The following is a 20280-nucleotide window of genomic DNA, read 5'->3' as shown; positions in this document are numbered from 1 at the left end:
TTACAGATGTTTCTGCTCTGGTGTTATCTGTTATCTTATCTATCTATTAAAACCAGAGCCGAGCGGCATTAATCTCCAACATCAAGTCAGATTTTATAACTAATGTTATCATGTTGTTCTTGGAAAAATGTCAGTTGAATCAATTATCGCATGAGAAGCAAACTACTGTGAAAGTGAATACGATTTTTTATCTCATGATTATTCAATTATAAGATCAAAACATTCAATCATTCAACAATGAACAAATGTTTTGCAGGATGATTGAAGCCATGCGCAAAAGATTTATCGGAATTGTCGGAATTTCAGACTTTTCCCCTCAGTTTTAATGGGAGGAAGCCATTTACAACTGTGTGTAAACTGCATGTAACCACACATCCATCCCTCCATCTCCTCTTCCCTGTTGCCCCCCCCCCACTTCACCCTCGGTGAGGGGTTAAAACGGGCACACAAATTGAGTTACTGCTCCATATCCATAAATTGTTCCGCCCTCCACCTTTCAGTGCAGGAGCCAGGAGCTGACATCCTGATCATCCTTGTCTGATTAGGACAATCAATGAGAGTGAGCGGGGGAGAGATGAGGAGGAAGAGGAGGAGCTGAAGAAGTGGGGGATGTGTCTGTGTCAGCTGGGGGGGGGGGACTCCTCCCATAATTAAGTTAGCGCTCTGCGTTGAAGGTCTGTGTTTACAGGGCAGCTGAGAGTTTCCTCCACTCCCTTTGGGCAGCTCTGAGGCAGCAGCAGCTTGTTCGCTCTTCTCTCTGGCCGTTCCTGCACCATCCCATCGCTGCGCGGCGACCGACACCCCCCCAGCGGGACTGACTGACGAGGAGCCGGGAGGGCCGGCAGCGGGAGCAGCACCTACCCTTGGCCACCACTCGGGCTGCCATCATGTGCGACTGTTTTCACCTGGCTTTCCCCAACTGGCACGCCGACTCTGCAGGGCCAGGTGGGCGACCGACTCTCTGCTCTCTGTCCCTCCATCTTTGCTGCTTTCCCTGACTCATGGGTGGGGGGGGGGGGGGGGGTTCTGTGTGTGCGTGTGATAAAGTGAAGCGGCTGGTGCTGGTGCTGATGCTGAGCGTTGCTGACCTGCAGTGAGTGGCTGGGTGTGTCTGCAGCGCGCAGGGGAGTGTTGGAAGATGTCATCATCGCAGGATTCCTGTTGTCCTCCAGCAGGATGTTTGAAGCAGATCCTGGGGGGGGGGGGGATAAAAGCCTGGGTTACTGCAGAACTTTAAAAAAGATGGGAAAAGGCTGTTGAAACGTGAGAGTAAATCTACCGGTACTCTCAAACTTTTAAGAGTGCCCACTTTAAAAGCAAAGTGTGTTGACCTGTAAACTTTTATCAGTGGACTTTGTTTTGGATTGTGAAATTTATTTTTTTCAACTTTATGCTTAAATAGTGCCGTAATTCTTAATTGCATGACTGCGTAAATGGGCAACTTTAAATCTGTGTTATTGTCCCAGCATGTTGCTCCTAATATGCAAAGCAAAAACAAGCGATCCAATATTATCATGCAGATAAAGTTTATACACGGTTGATAGCGAACCTAATCTAACGAGCCCCTAGAAACTGCTGCATCACCCACATGACATGATTGATGGGATCTGGGATCCTTTTAGAAGTGGAAAATGTTGGATCCCATATTCGTAGAAGCATCGACTCTCCAGCGTGTGACATCACAGTATTGTTGTCCTTGTTAATATCTGCCAGCTTTAAATTAAATCTGAGTTTGTTGGAGGCATTTATACTGTTCAGAGAGGCTGCAGCCATCACTCAAGGTCAGGGAGGAGGGTGGGGGGGGTTGATCTGGTTATCTGTGGAATCTAACGCAGCGGCTCATCATGATCTATTATCATCAGTAGCTGTTGAATCACCTGATGTTTTCGGTTGAATCTTTAAACACTTGCGCTACCAGCAACTCTTGAAAAAAGTCTTGAATGTTTTAAAATTTTAGGGATTCACAGCAATGTTCGAGGGAATAGAACAGCTAAAAGTCTGAGCAGTCAAGGTTCGGTCAGCGGTTGGCGTTGAGGGTCAGTAAAAGTGCAGATAATTTAGTCTCGTAATGACTGTGGCCATCGTGACTGACGGGGAACTGAGCACTCACTGCTTCAGCCCAGAAACAAACAAGAGTTCACCCCCCGTGTGTTGCTGGCAGCTACTGTAATGTTCTGTATTTTATGGTAATTGAGACAGGAAATCCAGAGCTGTGATGAAACTCCCTGTATGCTAGCAGCAGATTAGAATATTGGAAGCACGCACTTTTACTGTCTCATGTTCGTATTATTCATGCAGATCTAATTCTGTTTTCCCCCTTCTACTTTACTCAAATCTCATTACAATTTGGATCCCAACAAGCCACTGTCCTGTGAAAGCAGCTTGTGTCTGGAAAAAAAGGAATCTGAGAGCACAAATGATGTGCTGTATTGCTTTATTTATTAGTTTAGTCAAGGGGGGGGGTCTTCAGGGAGCCCTCCAGGACAAATCAGTTACGTAAACCGATGAGGCCAATGAAGAATCAGGAAATTTACTGAAAACCCTTCACTTTTCCTCCCATTGTTCTATTGAAAGTCTGATTTTTAAAGCACACGTGAGGTTGACAGACGCGGGGTTCTGTTCATGGGTGCTGGTTCAGCCTGGTTCCGTGTCACACTAGCACACGCTCAGAGGGAAGGACCACACCCAACTGGAGCTGCAGCTGCTGCGAGACGTAAATCACGCAGGAACTGCACCCAGACGTCCGCATCCACCTGCAGAATATTATCATCAACAAGCCGCATCAGTGCAACCTCAATGCTAACAAACAAACAAACAAACAGTGAAGGGCGGCTGAGAGACCCTCACCTTCAGACCTGCAGCTTCCACCTGATAAATATTTGTAGGACTTTCTATACGTGTAATGGAGGCATACTGTATATCCGCCTGGATACATCTGATGAATACAACGATCAATATATCATCCAGTCATGCCAGGCGGGCCCAAATCCTCCTTAAAGGCACACTAGTACCAGGATTTACAGCAGCTGCGTTCTTGAGACGCGGACATCACAGTTGCAGGACCCAAGAACCCGGGTTAACTCCTGTCTAATCCTGCTCAGTTCAATTTCACAGAGGTTGTAGTATCGGAGAAGCATCTCAGGGCAGAAGCACCAAACACCAACGCTAAACTTACAGTGACAAGCTAATAACGGTTGGTTAAATTTCAAGAGGCACAGGTTTGTACAAAATGATGACCAAAGATCACTGTACACAGCGGACTTGTTTCTGTTAGGGATAGTCTAAAACTAACGTAACACTAGAGTATTAAATTTTAATTCATTTCCTTAAATGAAGGCAACTCATATGAAGCTGCTATGAAACATCACATCAGTATTCAAGCATCTATGTAGTAATGTGGAAATCGTTATCTCAGTTTTCTCAAGAGCCCGGCCTCCGTTGTAAATCTGAGACTGAAGAAATCACTTTAGTCACTCATAAACAGACTGTAGGAAGGTTACGAGCCAGTTTGCATTGCATATAATTAACGCCTAGCTTTCCAGGACCTACACAACCAGCATCAGGTAGGTCAGCTTTCCTGATTCCACACAGTTGGGCATGAAAGGACCTTGGAGCACATCTAATGCTGAAGTTTGAAGAATGCTAAAATATTAGCTAAAAGCTTCCCCCTTGCTTTTAAACTATCCACCTTGAGTCAATAACACATTTGATGTTTTGTCTCCTGCTGCACTTTCCTGGGCAGCCGTAGATCTTCACATGACATGCATTAAGACAGAGGGTGGAGCGTGCACGCCGTGGTCAGCTAAGTGCTGAGGTGTACCTTATGTTGGATGCTATGCATTTCTTAAAATTGTGACAGAATTTAGAAGGACAAAAATGAATGAAAACAACAACATTCCCCGTCATTTGTCCATCGGTGTCATTTAATTGTCTGAAATATCCAAATTCAACTCGGAAAGATGTGATTTAAAGCATGAATGCGAACATCTGTTCAGACGTTCACGTACAGAAACATTACAAAACGCAGAGCTCAACAGCCTGAGCTAACTCATAAGACACCTGCACAAATATGTCAAGAAATATGAACTTTTCCAGCACCCTGTATGGACATTTATAAGGTATTAAAACCTAATACGCAACACAAACATTTAATTAACAATTACGGGTTTAAAGACTTCAAAAGTCAGAGAATTTTCCACGTGTTTGAGTCGAAAACAGACACATGACGTAAGGTGGTGTGCAACTCCTCAAATACACAACAACACATTACAGTATGCTTGGGTCATGCACGTTATCAGTAAACCACCAATTCCCCAATTTTCCACTAAAACCACAGCCTGTCTTAGACAACAGCCTCTGGTGATGTGATTTATTCACTGACAACGATCAAAAACCAAATAAACTGCGACAAGTCTTGATTTATGAGCCTTAACTGCAACATTTGGACATCCACAATTTCTGTGAAATGAGGCTGCAGTCATCATAAATACATTTATTTAGTATTTATTTAGACATGGAGCCGCATCAACTCAGACCAAACCAAGACAAACAATATTAAGGATATTAAAAAAGCTCTTAGCTCAAGCAAGCATACTGTTTCACTTTCACTGAAAGAAACCGCACACATGACGCTCGCAGTGAAAAGACGTGAAAAATGAGGACTATTAAAATTGAAATGCAAACCAAGTTGGGGTTTAGTGTCAGGGTATAATAAGCTGACCATTTTCTTTTTAGTCAGAGTTTCCTTTTCAGCAGCCTTGATGGAATGAGCTCAGAGGCTGCAGTCTAATCTTTAGATCAATACAGGGCATCACTTAACAGACAATGGAGGCAACGGGTCCCCGAGGGAATTTTTTGCCAGGAAGGACTCTAAATAGTCTCGGCTCCAGTGTCTCAGAGCCTGAAAACAATTTTTAGGAGTCAGACAGGGTGAAATTAAGCCGACTGCAGAACAGCAACAGACACCAGCTTCCTACTGTCTTTAGACCTGTTTGAGCGGGTTGAATCCAGTCAAATGACTTTAAAGCAGAAAAAATCCAAAATAAACTTGACGGGTCCAAACTGAGGCTCCTTTCATGCTAATCATTTAACGTGATTAGAAATTCTGACTGATTGGATTTAAGCTGCAAGTGAATTCCTTCACCTGATTCAATTTTCTATCTAGCTGTTCATCCAACAGTGTTTCTGAGATGAAACCATTAACTTGTGCATGTTGTTTCAGAGTGGAAGAGTTTACTGCTGATATTAAGTTTATTGAACTGTTTTTCTCCAGGAGGTGGCCGAAGGCTGAGAGGACCAGGGCCTGGTGGACGGGCCGATCCGGTGAGTAATTAACATTTTTGCAGGTGACTTATTAGACATATGAAACCTTCGTTGGGTGACTCTTAATGAAGCTGTGTCAAATGTAACGGCTAAATGACCTCTTGGACAAACAGATCTATGACGAGCCATCTCAGTTCACAGAAGGAGAGCGACCGCGCCCTCAAGGATCGTCCCCCGTTGAGGAGTACCCTGAAAAATATGGCGACAGTGACCAAGAGGTAACATACTGTTACGTTAATAACTGTTTTCGCTTGCTTCTATGACAGGGATACACAGCTAAAATATATAAAATATAACAAAATAGCAAATAACATGAGACTTCTGGGTCCTTCGGGTTAACTGAAAAGATAAAAGTCTGTATAGGCTCTAAACTGACCAAGCTAGAAAAATTGAATGAATTAATTTAAAAAGAAATCCACTAGGGTCACAAATCTTACTCATTTCAAAATCAGTGGGACAATCATGTGGTGAACCTATTGAACTGTGCCACATTTGCAATTTTGTATGTTGTTTAAATTACAACTATTATTGTTTTAAATCAGTTATTATTGTTATTATTATTTGCCTTTTTAATTTTTAGTGTGAAACAGAATATGATTCGTACCACAAGGGCGCGACTGGAAAAAAACCCAAAAAGTCTGGGCTGGGGTCCATGTTTGAGAAACGTTCAACTCCAAAAATGAGCAAACTTAAGGTGAGATCTCAGCAAATTCCCTCTGATATGAATCTGGCAACAGCAGAAACTGCACGTGACAGAAACCTTATTTATTGCACTTAAGATAAGCCAGCGGACTGAATTTTTTGCATTTACATGTTTTTTTTAAATGACAATAAAGTCTCTACATGTATATACAGCATATATCTATTCTATAATAATATAATGTAATTCCATCTATCCTGATGTGTTGGCAGGATCCTCCCAGTCCGGAATCTGGGGTAATAGTGAAAACAGCCAAAGATGGCTGTGCGGAGGGTCTGGTTTATGGTGGTGGTGGCAAAGATGGAATCTTTATTAAGGAAGTGGTACCAGAGTCACCTGCTTCAAGAAGTCTAAATCTAAAAGAAGGTAATCTTAGATAGACTCGTAGTCTCCTGTTTGAAGACTTTTTATTTGTGATTAAAATTTGGAAACACATCTACAACAAAAAAGTCTGTAAGTAAGTGCATGAAAATATTTTTATTAATCTTAATTATTTTCTTATTTTTCTCTATTTTACAGGTGATCAGGTTCTAAGCGCCACTGTGTATTTTGACAACATGTCATATGAGGATGCTATGCAAATTCTGGAGCATGCTCAAGCTTACAAACTGAAGTTCTGCTTGAAACGCAAACCAGACATCAGTGAGACGGAACCAGCCTTGGAATTCGTCATACCGGTAAACATATTTAGGATGTTACAGTTGGTGTTATGTGGATACCATCTGACATTTGATACATCTGTTGCCTGACAGGAAGACGAGGTCTATGCTCCAGACATGAGGGAGCAAGGAAAAACCAAAAGGCGCAGTGATGCCCGCATTTCATGGCCCAAGTTTTCCTCCTTAGGAAAAGGTCGGAAGTCTCACTTTACAAGATCTCACAGTTCCTCTGAGGCTGATGAGCAGAGAAAGCTTGAGCTTAGCCCAACCACAAGTGATACAGAGTCACCAATAAAATCTCAAGATGCTCTAAAAGGCAAGAAGAAACACAAGGCAAGGTTTTCGGGCTTGAAGAAGAGAGGTCGCATAAGTTCATCTGAGGACCAGGACACAGACACTACAGTCATTGGCAAAACCCTCCAGACAGGAGATGCATCAGACGTGATTTCACATGGAGAACTTGAAAGTCCTACAAGAGAAACATCTGAAGTCTGTATGGCAGAAGATCAGACTGTTTTGGACAAGTCAAATAAAAACTTGAGTGAGTTTGAGGCTGGTCAACACACGATGGAACTAATCACTCTAGACAGCACTTTGAAAACAACAGATCTGACTGTGGCTGTGGCAGACAAAGGAATGTCTTCAGGAATCAAGTCCCCTGATGGAAAGAAGAAGAAAGGGACTGAACTAAAAATAAAAATATTGGGCAAAGATAAATCTGACAAGAAAGATGGAAAAGCAAAACCTTCACCAAAAAGGCTGAAAACACTGGGAGCGAGTATTGAAACAGCATATGAACCTGAAAAAGAAACAACAGACATAATTCAAGCATTTGAGGGACACACAGCACTCCAGGAAGATCTCACAGGACCTGATGCTAATGAGCGTTCAAAGGGGACTTCGGCTAAAGTAGAAATGCCAAAGGTGGAATTTGACATATCCAATGTTGCATTTTTGCACAAATCTCCACACAAAATTGAAGACAAAAAGAAAAAGGGGAAGGATAAAAAAACTAAAACTAAAGATGCAAACTACAAACTGCCTAAAGTTGGTTTGAGCGACGTAACGATTGAGGAAACTACACAGGATATTAATGTAAATGAAGAAAATAAAACTAAATTAGAGCAACGTTTAGATGCAGGTACTGGCAAAAGAGATGACCCTTACGAACAACTTTCCAGGGCGCAACTTCCTAAACGTGAGGAAATTGAGATTCCTGGAATGGAGGACATACAGATGAGATCTACAGCTCAAGGAATGAAAAAGCCTACCTTGAATGTATATCATAAAGAACATCAAACTGACACTGTGCAAATGTCAATTGATGTTGACAGTGTAAAAGAGGCAATTTCAAAACTGCCTGGATATAAGCTGCCAAAAGTGGATGTCTCAGGAGCACCCATTCCTGACGAAATTACTGTAATAGATGCAAATGCACAAAGGATTTCAGTTAAAACTCCAACTAAAGTTGCAGCCACCAATGAAAAAGGTGTGACACAGGTAATCACCTCAGACATGAGAGCATCCCAGGAAATTTCCAAGACTACAGTCAAACTACCAAAGATCCCATCCGATTTATCCACGGACATCGTTTTACCTGAAACAAAAGTGGATCTTAAAAAATACAAAACTAAGGCAAAACAGACTGAAAAAGGAATTGAAACTCAACTCAATAAAAGAGATGATATTGTAATTCCTGGAAAAGAAAGCACACAAGTCAGAATTCTTCAGGTTAAGGACCCTGGGAAAGTACAAGGAATAGAAGTATCAGATAAGAAATTACGGAAAGAAAAGAAAAATACATCTGGCTCTGGGATGACAAAACCAGAGATAAAACTCCCTGAAGTTGGAATTGACTTTCTAAAACAAAATGCTTCTAAGCAAAAGGGTGCAGTGAAAACTCCTGAAACTATGGAACAACATAGCCAATTAGAAGGACTCATATCTGGGGTCAAAATAACGGACATTGATGGCATTGAATACATTGATGCAGATGGTGAGTCCACCAAAAAGAATGGTGGTATCCTGCTTACGGGACTTCACTTTACTGAAGATGGTAAAGCCGACAAACAGATAAACATTGATGGATTGGAGGATGCCAAGTGCAAGCTGGCAAGAGGACCTGATCTTGACCTTAATTATTCACATAAAGATACAGAGATCGATCAACCAGAAGCAAATATAGATGTCAGCCTGATCGAGGTTGATTTTAAACAACCTTCTGCCAAAGTGGAGGGGAAACCAACTCAGATTATGATTGGTACAAAACCATTTGAAGCATCAGCATTAAAATTTAAGATGCCATCATTCAAATTACCTAAATTTGGAATTGCAACAGAAGTACCAAATACTGACAAAGAAATTGAGACTGAGGAAGACAAGATACAGATATCAGCACCATACATTGATGATAATGTACCAGATGTAAAAGCAGAGCTCAGCTTGCATGATGCAGAAAGTGCTGCTATAGACCATCAGCCAGGTGTTGAGGTAGATGCGAGATTGAAAAAGCCAAGGTTTTCAATGCCCAAAGTCACTTTGTCAAAATCAAATGTCAAGGCCCCAGATGTTGATGTAAAGCTCCCTGATGTAAATATTGCCATTTCAGAAGGTAAGGTAAAAGAAGGGGAAGAAGATGTGAATAAAAAGCCAAAAGAAAGTAAAATAGACATAGACAGTCAAGGAGGAAAGTTTCAAATGCCAAAATTTGAAATCAGAGTACCAAAGACAAAACAACCTGAGATAGATTCAGGATCTACATCATTATTACAAAATGATGTAGATGTGGCACTTCCAAAATCCAAATTGGAAGTCAACCTTCCTGAAGTTGAACTGAAAGAACCCTCTGCTGAAATAGAAGTTCAAGCTCCAGAAATCCAAGTAAAGACAAAATCTAAAGATGAAGCACCATCTAGATTTAAGATGCCAAATTTCAAATTACCAAAATTTGGAGCAAGTGCGACTCTAGGATCAAGAGAAAAAGATGTAAAAACTGAAGGAGGCGACATTAATATTCCTGAAGCTGATCTTAAAGTCGACATTGAAGCACCCAAAGTTGATATTGAAGGTCCATCCATTGAGATGAAACCTGCCGATGTGGACAATGAAGGGAAAGAACTGAAGCTTAAAATGCCAAATCTTGGCTTTTCTGTACCTCAAGTCAAACAACATGAGATTGATTTAAGTTTGTCACAGAAAAATGTAGATGTGAAACTACCAGAAGCCAAAGTAGAAGTCCAACTACCTGAAGTTGAACTGAAAGAACCCTCTGCTGAAATAGAAGTTCAAGCTCCAGGAATCAAAGTAAAGACAAAATCGAAAGAGGACTCACCATCCAGATTTAAGATGCCAAATTTCAAATTACCCAAGTTTGGTATCATTGCACCAAGTGTAACAATGGAAGCACCAGAAAAAGATGTCAAAATTGAAGGAGGCCACATTAATATTCCTGAAGCTGATCTTAAAGTTGATATTGAAGCACCCAAAGTTGATATTGAAGGTCCATCCATTGAGATGAAACCTGCCGATGTGGATCATGAAGGGAAAGGACTGAAACTTAAAATGCCAAGTTTTGGCTTTTCTGTACCTCAAGTCAAACAACATGAGATTGATTTAAGTTTGTCACGGAAAAATGTAGATGTGAAACTACCAGAAGCCAAAGTAGAAGTCCAACTACCTGAAGTTGAACTGAAAGAACCCTCTGCTGAAATAGAAGTTCAAGCTCCAGGAATCAAAGTAAAGACAAAATCGAAAGAGGACTCACCATCCAGATTTAAGATGCCAAATTTCAAATTACCCAAGTTTGATATCATTGCACCAAGTGTCACAATGGAAGCACCAGAAAAAGATGTCAAAATTGAAGGAAGCCACATTAATATTCCTGAAGCTGATCTTAAAGTCGACATTGAAGCACCCAAAGTTGATATTGAAGGTCCATCCATTGAGATGAAACCTGCCGATGTGGACCATGAAGGGAAAGGACTGAAACTTAAAATGCCAAGTCTTGGTTTTTCTGTACCTCAAGTCAAACAACATGAGATTGATTTAAGTTTGCCACGGAAAGATGTAGATGTGAAACTACCAGAAGCGAAAGTTGAAGTCCAACTACCTGAAGTTGAACTGAAAGAACCCTCTGCTGAAATAGAAGTTCAAGCTCCAGAAATCAAAGTAAAGACAAAATCGAAAGAGGACTCACCATCCAGATTTGAGATGCCAAAGTTAAAATTACCCAAGTTTGGTGTCATTGCACCAAGTGTCACAATGGAAGCACCAGAAAAAGATGTCAAAATTGAAGGAGGCCACATTAATATTCCTGAAGCTGATCTTAAAGTCGACATTGAAGCACCCAAATTTGATATTGAAGGTCCATCCATTGAGATGAAACCCACAGATGTGGACCATGAAGGGGAAGGACTAAAGTTTAAAATGCCAAGTCTAGGCTTTTCTGTACCTCAAGTCAAACAACATGAGATTGATTTAAGTTTGTCACGGAAGGATGTAGATGTGAAACTACCAGAAGCCAAGGTAGAAGTCCACCTACCTGAAGTTGAACTGAAAGAACCCTCTGCTGAAATAGAAGTTCAAGCTCCAGAAATCAAAGTAAAGACAAAATCGAAAGAGGACTCACCATCCAGATTTAAGATGCCAAATTTCAAATTACCCAAGTTTGGTGTCAGTGCACCAAGTGTCACAATGGAAGCACCAGAAAAAGATGTCAAAATTGAAGGAGGCCACATAAATATTCCTGAAGCTGATCTTAAAGTTGACATTGAAGCACCCAAAGTTGATATTGAAGGTCCATCCGTTGAGATGAAACCTGCCGATGTGGACCATGAAGGGAAAGGACTAAAGTTTAAAATGCCAAGTCTTGGCTTTTCTGTACCTCAAGTCAAACAACATGAGGTTGATTTAAGTTTGTCACGGAAAGATGTAGATGTGAAACTACCAGAAGCCAAAGTAGAAGTCCAACTTCCTGAAGTTGAACTGAAAGAACCCTCTGCTGAAATAGAAGTTCAAGCTCCAGGAATCAAAGTAAAGACAAAATCGAAAGAGGACTCACCATCCAGATTTAAGATGCCAAATTTCAAATTACCCAAGTTTGGTGTCAGTGCACCAAGTGTCACAATGGAAGCACCAGAAAAAGATCTCAAAATTGAAGGAGGCCACATTAATATTCCTAAAGCTGATCTTAAAGTTGACATTGAAGCACCCAAAGTTGATATTGAAGGTCCCTCCATTGAGATGAAACCCACAGATGTGGACCATGAAGAGAAAGGACTAAAGTTTAAAATGCCAAGTCTTGGCTTTTCTGTACCTCAAGTCAAACAACATGAGATTGATTTAAGTTTGTCACGGAAAGATGTAGATGTGAAACTACCAGAAGCGAAAGTTGAAGTCCAACTACCTGAAGTTGAACTGAAAGAACCCTCTGCTGAAATAGAAGTTCAAGCTCCAGGAATCAAAGTAAAGACAAAATCGAAAGAGGACTCACCATCCAGATTTAAGATGCCAAATTTCAAATTACCCAAGTTTGGTGTCAGTGCACCAAGTGTCACAGTAGAAGTACCAGAAAAAGATGTCAAAATTGAAGGAGGCCACATTAATATTCCTGAAGCTGATCTTAAAGTCGACATTGAAGCACCCAAAGTTGATATTGAAGGTCCCTCCATTGAGATGAAACCTGCCGATGTGGACCATGAAGGGAAAGGACTAAAGTTTAAAATGCCAAGTTTTGGCTTTTCTGTACCTCAAGTCAAACAACATGAGATTGATTTAAGTTTGTCACGGAAAGATGTAGATGTGAAACTACCAGAAGCCAAAGTAGAAGTTCAACTACCTGAAGTTGAACTGAAAGAACCCTCTGCTGAAATAGAAGTTCAAGCTCCAGGAATCAAAGTAAAGACAAAATCGAAAGAGGACTCACCATCCAGATTTAAGATGCCAAATTTCAAATTACCCAAGTTTGGTGTCAGTGCACCAAGTGTCACAATGGAAGCACCAGAAAAAGATCTCAAAATTGAAGGAGGCCACATTAATATTCCTAAAGCTGATCTTAAAGTTGACATTGAAGCACCCAAAGTTGATATTGAAGGTCCATCTATTGAGATGAAACCCACAGATGTGGACCATGAAGGGAAAGGACTAAAGTTTAAAATGCCAAGTCTTGGCTTTTCTGTACCTCAAGTCAAACAACATGAGATTGATTTAAGTTTGTCACGGAAAGATGTAGATGTGAAACTACCAGAAGCGAAAGTTGAAGTCCAACTACCTGAAGTTGAACTGAAAGAACCCTCTGCTGAAATAGAAGTTCAAGCTCCAGGAATCAAAGTAAAGACAAAATCGAAAGAGGACTCACCATCCAGATTTAAGATGCCAAATTTCAAATTACCCAAGTTTGGTGTCAGTGCACCAAGTGTCACAATAGAAGCACCAGAAAAAGATGTCAAAATTGAAGGAGGCCACATTGATATTCCTGAAGCTGATCTTAAAGTCGACATTGAAGCACCCAAAGTTGATATTGAAGGTCCCTCCATTGAGATGAAACCTGCCGATGTGGACCATGAAGGGAAAGGACTAAAGTTTAAAATGCCAAGTTTTGGCTTTTCTGTACCTCAAGTCAAACAACATGAGATTGATTTAAGTTTGTCACGGAAAGATGTAGATGTGAAACTACCAGAAGCCAAAGTAGAAGTCCAACTACCTGAAGTTGAACTGAAAGAACCCTCTGCTGAAATAGAAGTTCAAGCTCCAGGAATCAAAGTAAAGACAAAATCGAAAGAGGACTCACCATCCAGATTTAAGATGCCAAATTTCAAATTACCCAAGTTTGGTGTCAGTGCACCAAGTGTCACAATAGAAGCACCAGAAAAAGATGTCAAAATTGAAGGAGGCCACATTAATATTCCTGAAGCTGATCTTAAAGTCGACATTGAAGCACCCAAAGTTGATATTGAAGGTCCCTCTATTGAGATGAAACCTGCCGATGTGGACCATGAAGGGAAAGGACTAAAGTTTAAAATGCCAAGTTTTGGCTTTTCTGTACCTCAAGTCAAACAACATGAGATTGATTTAAGTTTGTCACGGAAAGATGTAGATGTGAAACTACCAGAAGCCAAAGTAGAAGTCCAACTACCTGAAGTTGAACTGAAAGAACCCTCTGCTGAAATAGAAGTTCAAGCTCCAGGAATCAAAGTAAAGACAAAATCGAAAGAGGACTCACCATCCAGATTTAAGATGCCAAATTTGAAATTACCCAAGTTTGGTGTCAGTGCACCAAGTGTCACAATGGAAGCACCAGAAAAAGATCTCAAAATTGAAGGAGGCCACATTAATATTCCTAAAGCTGATCTTAAAGTTGACATTGAAGCACCCAAAGTTGATATTGAAGGTCCATCCATTGAGATGAAACCCACAGATGTGGACCATGAAGGGAAAGGACTAAAGTTTAAAATGCCAAGTCTTGGCTTTTCTGTACCTCAAGTCAAACAACATGAGATTGATTTAAGTTTGTCACGGAAAGATGTAGATGTGAAACTACCAGAAACGAAAGTTGAAGTCCAACTACCTGAAGTTGAACTGAAAGAACCCTCTGCTGAAATAGAAGTTCAAGCTCCAGGAATCAAAGTAAAGACAAAATCGAAAGAGGACTCACCATCCAGATTTAAGATGCCAAATTTCAAATTACCCAAGTTTGGTGTCAGTGCACCAAGTGTCACAATAGAAGCACCAGAAAAAGATGTCAAAATTGAAGGAGGCCACATTAATATTCCTGAAGCTGATCTTAAAGTCGACATTGAAGCACCCAAAGTTGATATTGAAGGTCCCTCCATTGAGATGAAACCTGCCGATGTGGACCATGAAGGGAAAGGACTAAAGTTTAAAATGCCAAGTTTTGGCTTTTCTGTACCTCAAGTCAAACAACATGAGATTGATTTAAGTTTGTCACGGAAAGATGTAGATGTGAAACTACCAGAAGCCAAAGTAGAAGTCCAACTACCTGAAGTTGAACTGAAAGAACCCTCTGCTGAAATAGAAGTTCAAGCTCCAGGAATCAAAGTAAAGACAAAATCGAAAGAGGACTCACCATCCAGATTTAAGATGCCAAATTTCAAATTACCCAAGTTTGGTGTCAGTGCACCAAGTGTCACAATAGAAGCACCAGAAAAAGATGTCAAAATTGAAGGAGGCCACATTAATATTCCTGAAGCTGATCTTAAAGTCGACATTGAAGCACCCAAAGTTGATATTGAAGGTCCCTCCATTGAGATGAAACCTGCCGATGTGGACCATGAAGGGAAAGGACTAAAGTTTAAAATGCCAAGTCTTGGCTTTTCTGTACCTCAAGTCAAACAACATGAGATTGATTTAAGCTTGTCACGGAAAGATGTAGATGTGAAACTACCAGAAGCCAAGGTAGAAGTCCACCTACCTGAAGTTGAACTGAAAGAACCCTCTGCTGAAATAGAAGTTCAAGCTCCAGAAATCAAAGTAAAGACAAAATCGAAAGAGGACTCACCATCCAGATTTAAGATGCCAAATTTCAAATTACCCAAGTTTGGTGTCAGTGCACCAAGTGTCACAATAGAAGCACCAGAAAAAGATGTCAAAATTGAAGGAGGCCACATTAATATTCCTGAAGCTGATCTTAAAGTCGACATTGAAGCACCCAAAGTTGATGTTGAAGGTCCCTCCATTGAGATGAAACCTGCCGATGTGGACCATGAAGGGAAAGGACTAAAGTTTAAAATGCCAAGTCTTGGCTTTTCTGTACCTCAAGTCAAACAACATGAGATTGATTTAAGCTTGTCACGGAAAGATGTAGATGTGAAACTACCAGAAGCCAAGGTAGAAGTCCACCTACCTGAAGTTGAACTGAAAGAACCCTCTGCTGAAATAGAAGTTCAAGCTCCAGAAATCAAAGTAAAGACAAAATCGAAAGAGGACTCGCCATCCAGATTTAAGATGCCAAATTTCAAATTACCCAAGTTTGGTGTCAGTGCACCAAGTGTCACAATAGAAGCACCAGAAAAAGATGTCAAAATTGAAGGAGGCCACATTAATATTCCTGAAGCTGATCTTAAAGTCGACATTGAAGCACCCAAAGTTGATGTTGAAGGTCCCTCCATTGAGATGAAACCTGCCGATGTGGACCATGAAGGGAAAGGACTAAAGTTTAAAATGCCAAGTCTTGGCTTTTCTGTACCTCAAGTCAAACAACATGAGATTGATTTAAGTTTGTCACGGAAAGATGTAGATGTGAAACTACCAGAAGCCAAGGTAGAAGTCCACCTACCTGAAGTTGAACTGAAAGAACCCTCTGCTGAAATAGAAGTTCAAGCTCCAGAAATCAAAGTAAAGACAAAATCGAAAGAGGACTCACCATCCAGATTTAAGATGCCAAATTTCAAATTACCCAAGTTTGGTGTCAGTGCACCAAGTGTCACAATAGAAGCACCAGAAAAAGATGTCAAAATTGAAGGAGGCCACATTAATATTCCTGAAGCTGATCTTAAAGTCGACATTGAAGCACCCAAAGTTGATGTTGAAGGTCCATCCATTGAGATGAAACCTGCCGATGTGGACCATGAAGGGAAAGGACTAAAGTTTAAAATGCCAAGTCTTGGCTTTTCTGTACCTCAAGTCAAACAACATGAGATTGATTTAAGTTTGTCACGGAAAGATGTAGATGTGAAACTACCAGAAGCCAAGGTAGAAGTCCACCTACCTGAAGTTGAACTGAAAGAACCCTCTGCTGAAATAGAAGTTCAAGCTCCAGAAATCAAAGTAAAGACAAAATCGAAAGAGGACTCACCATCCAGATTTAAGATGCCAAATTTCAAATTACCCAAGTTTGGTGTCAGTGCACCAAGTGTCACAATAGAAGCACCAGAAAAAGATGTCAAAATTGAAGGAGGTGACATTTATATTCCTGAAGAGGTTCTTACAGTAGACATTGAAGGTACATTAATTCAAATGAAAACTACAGACGCACACCACGAGGGAAAAGGAAACAAGTTAAAAATGCCAAGTCTTGGTTTTTCTCGGCTTCAAGTCAAACAACCTGAGTCCAGTTTTAGCACATCAAAGAAAAATGTTAAAGATTCCGATATTGTTGTAAACCTTGAAACACCCAAAGTTGATGTTGCAGCACCTGAAGCCAAACTAGAAGTCTTTCTACCAGATGTTGAGGTCAAAAAACCTTCAGTCCAGACACCAGCTGCAGAACTTGTTGCAAACGTAAAGAAATCTAAATTTTCTCTTTCTGGATTTCATTTTTCAAAGGGAAGTGGTGAAGAGGCAGAAATTATAGGTGAGCTTTCACCTGTGGATGTTTCTCTTTCAGAGGCAGAAGTTAAAGTCAAACATTCAGAAATGGAAACTGAAAGTGGTGGACAACAAATCAAGTTGCCAAAGTTTCAGATAGCAGTCCCAGAAGTAAGAGGACCCAACGATGACTTAAATGCATTAAACAAAAATGTGGATGTTCATCGAGCGCAAACTGATGAATCTAAACTAAAAGAAGATATGTCTGTTACCATCAAAGGTCCAAGTGTTGATATTAAAACAAATGAATACAAAGGGACAGATACTGAGATAGCAAACTCTGAGACTAACAGTCTGGGTCTTGGTTCGCCGAGTAAATTCAAACTACCATCGTTCAAAATGCCAAAACTGAATTTCTCAAGAGCCAAACCACAAGATGAACTTATCCCTGTTGAGTCTGAAGGTAAAGACGAGTTGAAAATAGAGATACAGCTGAAAGGAGAGGGTGAAATTCCAAATGTGACTTCAATTCGTCAGATCCTAAATAATTCTGAGATTGAATTTGAAAGAGACAAAGATGATTATCTTGAACAACCAAAGGAGGTACTCAATATAGCTGAACCTTTGACAGAGCAGAAACAAATGAAGATCAAGGAAATAACAACAAAACAAGATACTACCAAAAGTCCTGAAAGGACAGGGTGGTTTAAATTCCCTAAATTTGGACTGTCATCCCCATCATCCCCTGCAAAAACCCCAGAGTATGATGAAAAGAAGTGCCCGATAGGAGAAATGGTTGATGAGGAAATCAGCCCCACCGGTTCGGTCCAGTCATCGGATGCGTTTGCTGACATTAGTTCCGCTATGACCAGTGAAAACCTTGGTCTGTCCTTATCATCCCCAACCAAAGTGACAGTTAAATACTCAGATTCTAATACTGTCACAGGAAGTGAAAACATGGACAGTAAAGTCATAACTTCGACCACCAGGACTGAGCAAATCTCAGTTGAACCCAACTTACCTGAAAAGGTTACCATTCTATCATCTGGTGTCTCTTCATCATCCGAAGACACTCTGAGGCTGGAATCTGGAAAAATACATGTCATTGCATCAAATATAGAAATGACCCCAGAAGCACAGCATGCTTTGCTCCTAAATGCTGTTCAGCTCCAGCCAGCTGGAGGCCCTCATGTGAAATCAGAGACTGATGAGGCAGCATCATGGACTGTCAAAGATTCACAAGGGGGCAAGAGGACAATCTTTGAGAGACATTTAGTCAGGAAAACATCAAGCGAACGAAGCGAAAGCAAAGAAACGGTTGTCATAACGAAACAAATTACACGTACAAGTAGGTTTGAGTCTTCTGAGCCAATCTCAGGTGAGACAGCAACGTCCATTCAGCAACTGAGACAATCTGTCCATTCTGAAAAAATGAGGTTCTTTGATGGACTGGAAAAGTGAAAATTTGACCTCAAGATAAAATAGATCAACTACAGGGGCACGAGTGTTCTTGTTGGATGTAAGTCATGTGACAGTGGGATTGGGTCAAAACCAGGATGGCAACTGCAAAGGATCGGATTAGGGAGAAAGAGCGAGAGGCAGAAAGAGAAAGTGGAAGTGAGCAAGTTTCTGATTGCATGTTCTTGAGATGGTGAAATGTAAAATCTGTTAATGAACTAGTAACCAAAGCCTCTTACTGCAGCTTTAGGAAGGGCTGCACCAAATATTGTTGCTTGATATGATACAGCACTGAGGCAAGCCATGTCTTTTACATCTTAAATTTCATGTTACTTTTCATGATTCCATTTTAATCAAACATAACTGTGCATTCAACTGTTGTACAATAACCCTCAGATCATCAGATGTTTACCAGAATGTGTCCATTGCAATTGGTTGCTGACATTCCAAGTTGTATTTTTACAATAACTGCACTGTAAAATGATGCTTAAATAGTTATTTCAGAAGAGAAGCAGATACATTGATGTGTACATGTATTGCCAAGTTATACTTATTACTAAATTCTAAAGCAAGTACAGCACTTATTCTTATTATTTGTTAATTATGTTTTAATTAAAAATGTGCTCAGAGTATAATTTGCAACAACAAAGGTACAGTATATCTACAATATGCTTTAAATATTATTGTATAAAATTGTGAACATTAAACTGGCTGTGTAAATAGCTTAATCTATTGAGTGGATTTTATTAAACGTCCTGTGTGTCAGATTTGGTTGCATATAGCTGAGAAAATAAAGACTCTATAAACTCTCTATTTTCATGGTTGTTTGTGAACATGAACATTGATACGCTTTACAGTCGTAAAACGGACTGTTGTGACTGGATTTAGAAATGAGATTGCAGGCATTTAGGTTAAATTCATACATAAGCAAGTTGGTATTTAATCTATTTTTTGTCAGCAATTGTTAAACATTTAAAAACATTCTAGCATTCATGTGAGGCCCCAATGTCCATATTTATTCAATTTATTCCTCAGTGAAAACACTGTGATTAATATTAATGTAAAATGTATAGAGACGATTTTACCTGCTGTACCTTCAATGTTGCTATTTAAAACATGTTATACACAATAGAAACATATTGTATGAACGCATATGATTAATTCAATTCTTAATTCTTACTCTGTTAAATAGAGGCCAAATATTATATATCTTATGGAGCAAAAGTATATTTTAAATGGCATTAAAAACTCCAAGATGGGATCAAAGTCGTTCAATGGCAAAGTAATTAACGTAGAAATGGCCAAAAGCTCATAGGGCACAAGGTTTAGCACACTAGAGGGAGACACAGCTCACAAATCCATTTATACGTCTGCGCGTGGTAAAAAGCATGTTTATAAGTGAACTGACATAATGACACCTTTTTGTGTTAGTTTAACAATAAAACATAGCTATAGTCACTAACAACATGGTGGTTCAATATTTACTCCTAGAGAGCTTTACTGACGGTGTATAAATTATATAACTCTAATAAATGAAATAACATACGTATAAAATTGTATTTATGTTTTGCTAAAACAGAAAACAAAAAAAACTTACCTAAGATTTGCAGCTAATGGCTAACATTAGCAAATTTGAAATCCACGGCTGTCTGTTATTAGCTGTTACCTTCCGGGATCGTAGAAAATCTTAGCTTCGCTAATTTCTTTGGGAAACGAAGCAACCGCACAAACCGCTTGATACATATTTCAATTAACTTTACTTGTTAACGAAGTTTTGTATTATTATTATTATTAATAGTAGTAGTAGTAATAGTAGTAAAAGTAGTAGTAATAGTAGTAGTAGTTATAGTTGTCTAAACCTCCGTCCCTTCACGTAGT

General features: G+C 40.0%; 1 protein-coding gene and 1 long non-coding RNA gene across 3 annotated transcripts in view; one reads left to right on the top strand and one right to left on the bottom strand.

The window, feature by feature from the left end:
* Positions 1-19215, top strand: part of LOC101065411 (neuroblast differentiation-associated protein AHNAK) — a 19376-nt gene extending 161 nt beyond the window's left edge. Inside the window, exons 1-7 of one of the 2 annotated variants that reach the window (XM_029827876.1) lie at positions 1-945; positions 5273-5322; positions 5457-5540; positions 5903-6016; positions 6235-6388; positions 6542-6699; positions 6775-19215. The exon at positions 1-945 is cut by the window's left edge and continues 161 nt beyond it. In XM_029827876.1, the coding sequence (XP_029683736.1) occupies positions 888-945; positions 5273-5322; positions 5457-5540; positions 5903-6016; positions 6235-6388; positions 6542-6699; positions 6775-18405 (12249 nt within the window). In that variant the 5' untranslated portion in view covers positions 1-887 and the 3' untranslated portion in view covers positions 18406-19215. Of the gene's footprint in view, positions 946-5272; positions 5323-5435; positions 5541-5902; positions 6017-6234; positions 6389-6541; positions 6700-6774 lie in introns of both variants that reach the window. The other variant, XM_029827867.1, reaches the window with a different exon arrangement.
* LOC115247325 (uncharacterized) lies at positions 1088-20105 on the bottom strand. The gene is made up of 3 exons (XR_003886384.1): positions 20000-20105; positions 17966-18031; positions 1088-1192 (listed from the first exon to the last, which is right to left on the bottom strand). It is a non-coding gene; the product is annotated as an uncharacterized lncRNA (long non-coding RNA).
* Between the last annotated feature and the right edge of the window lie 175 nt (positions 20106-20280).

This window comes from Takifugu rubripes, chromosome 2, assembly GCF_901000725.2.
Source record: "Takifugu rubripes chromosome 2, fTakRub1.2, whole genome shotgun sequence".
NCBI lineage: Eukaryota > Metazoa > Chordata > Actinopteri > Tetraodontiformes > Tetraodontidae > Takifugu > Takifugu rubripes.
Note: the sequence above shows the minus strand (reverse complement) of the source record. Positions and strands in the feature narration are given on the sequence as shown.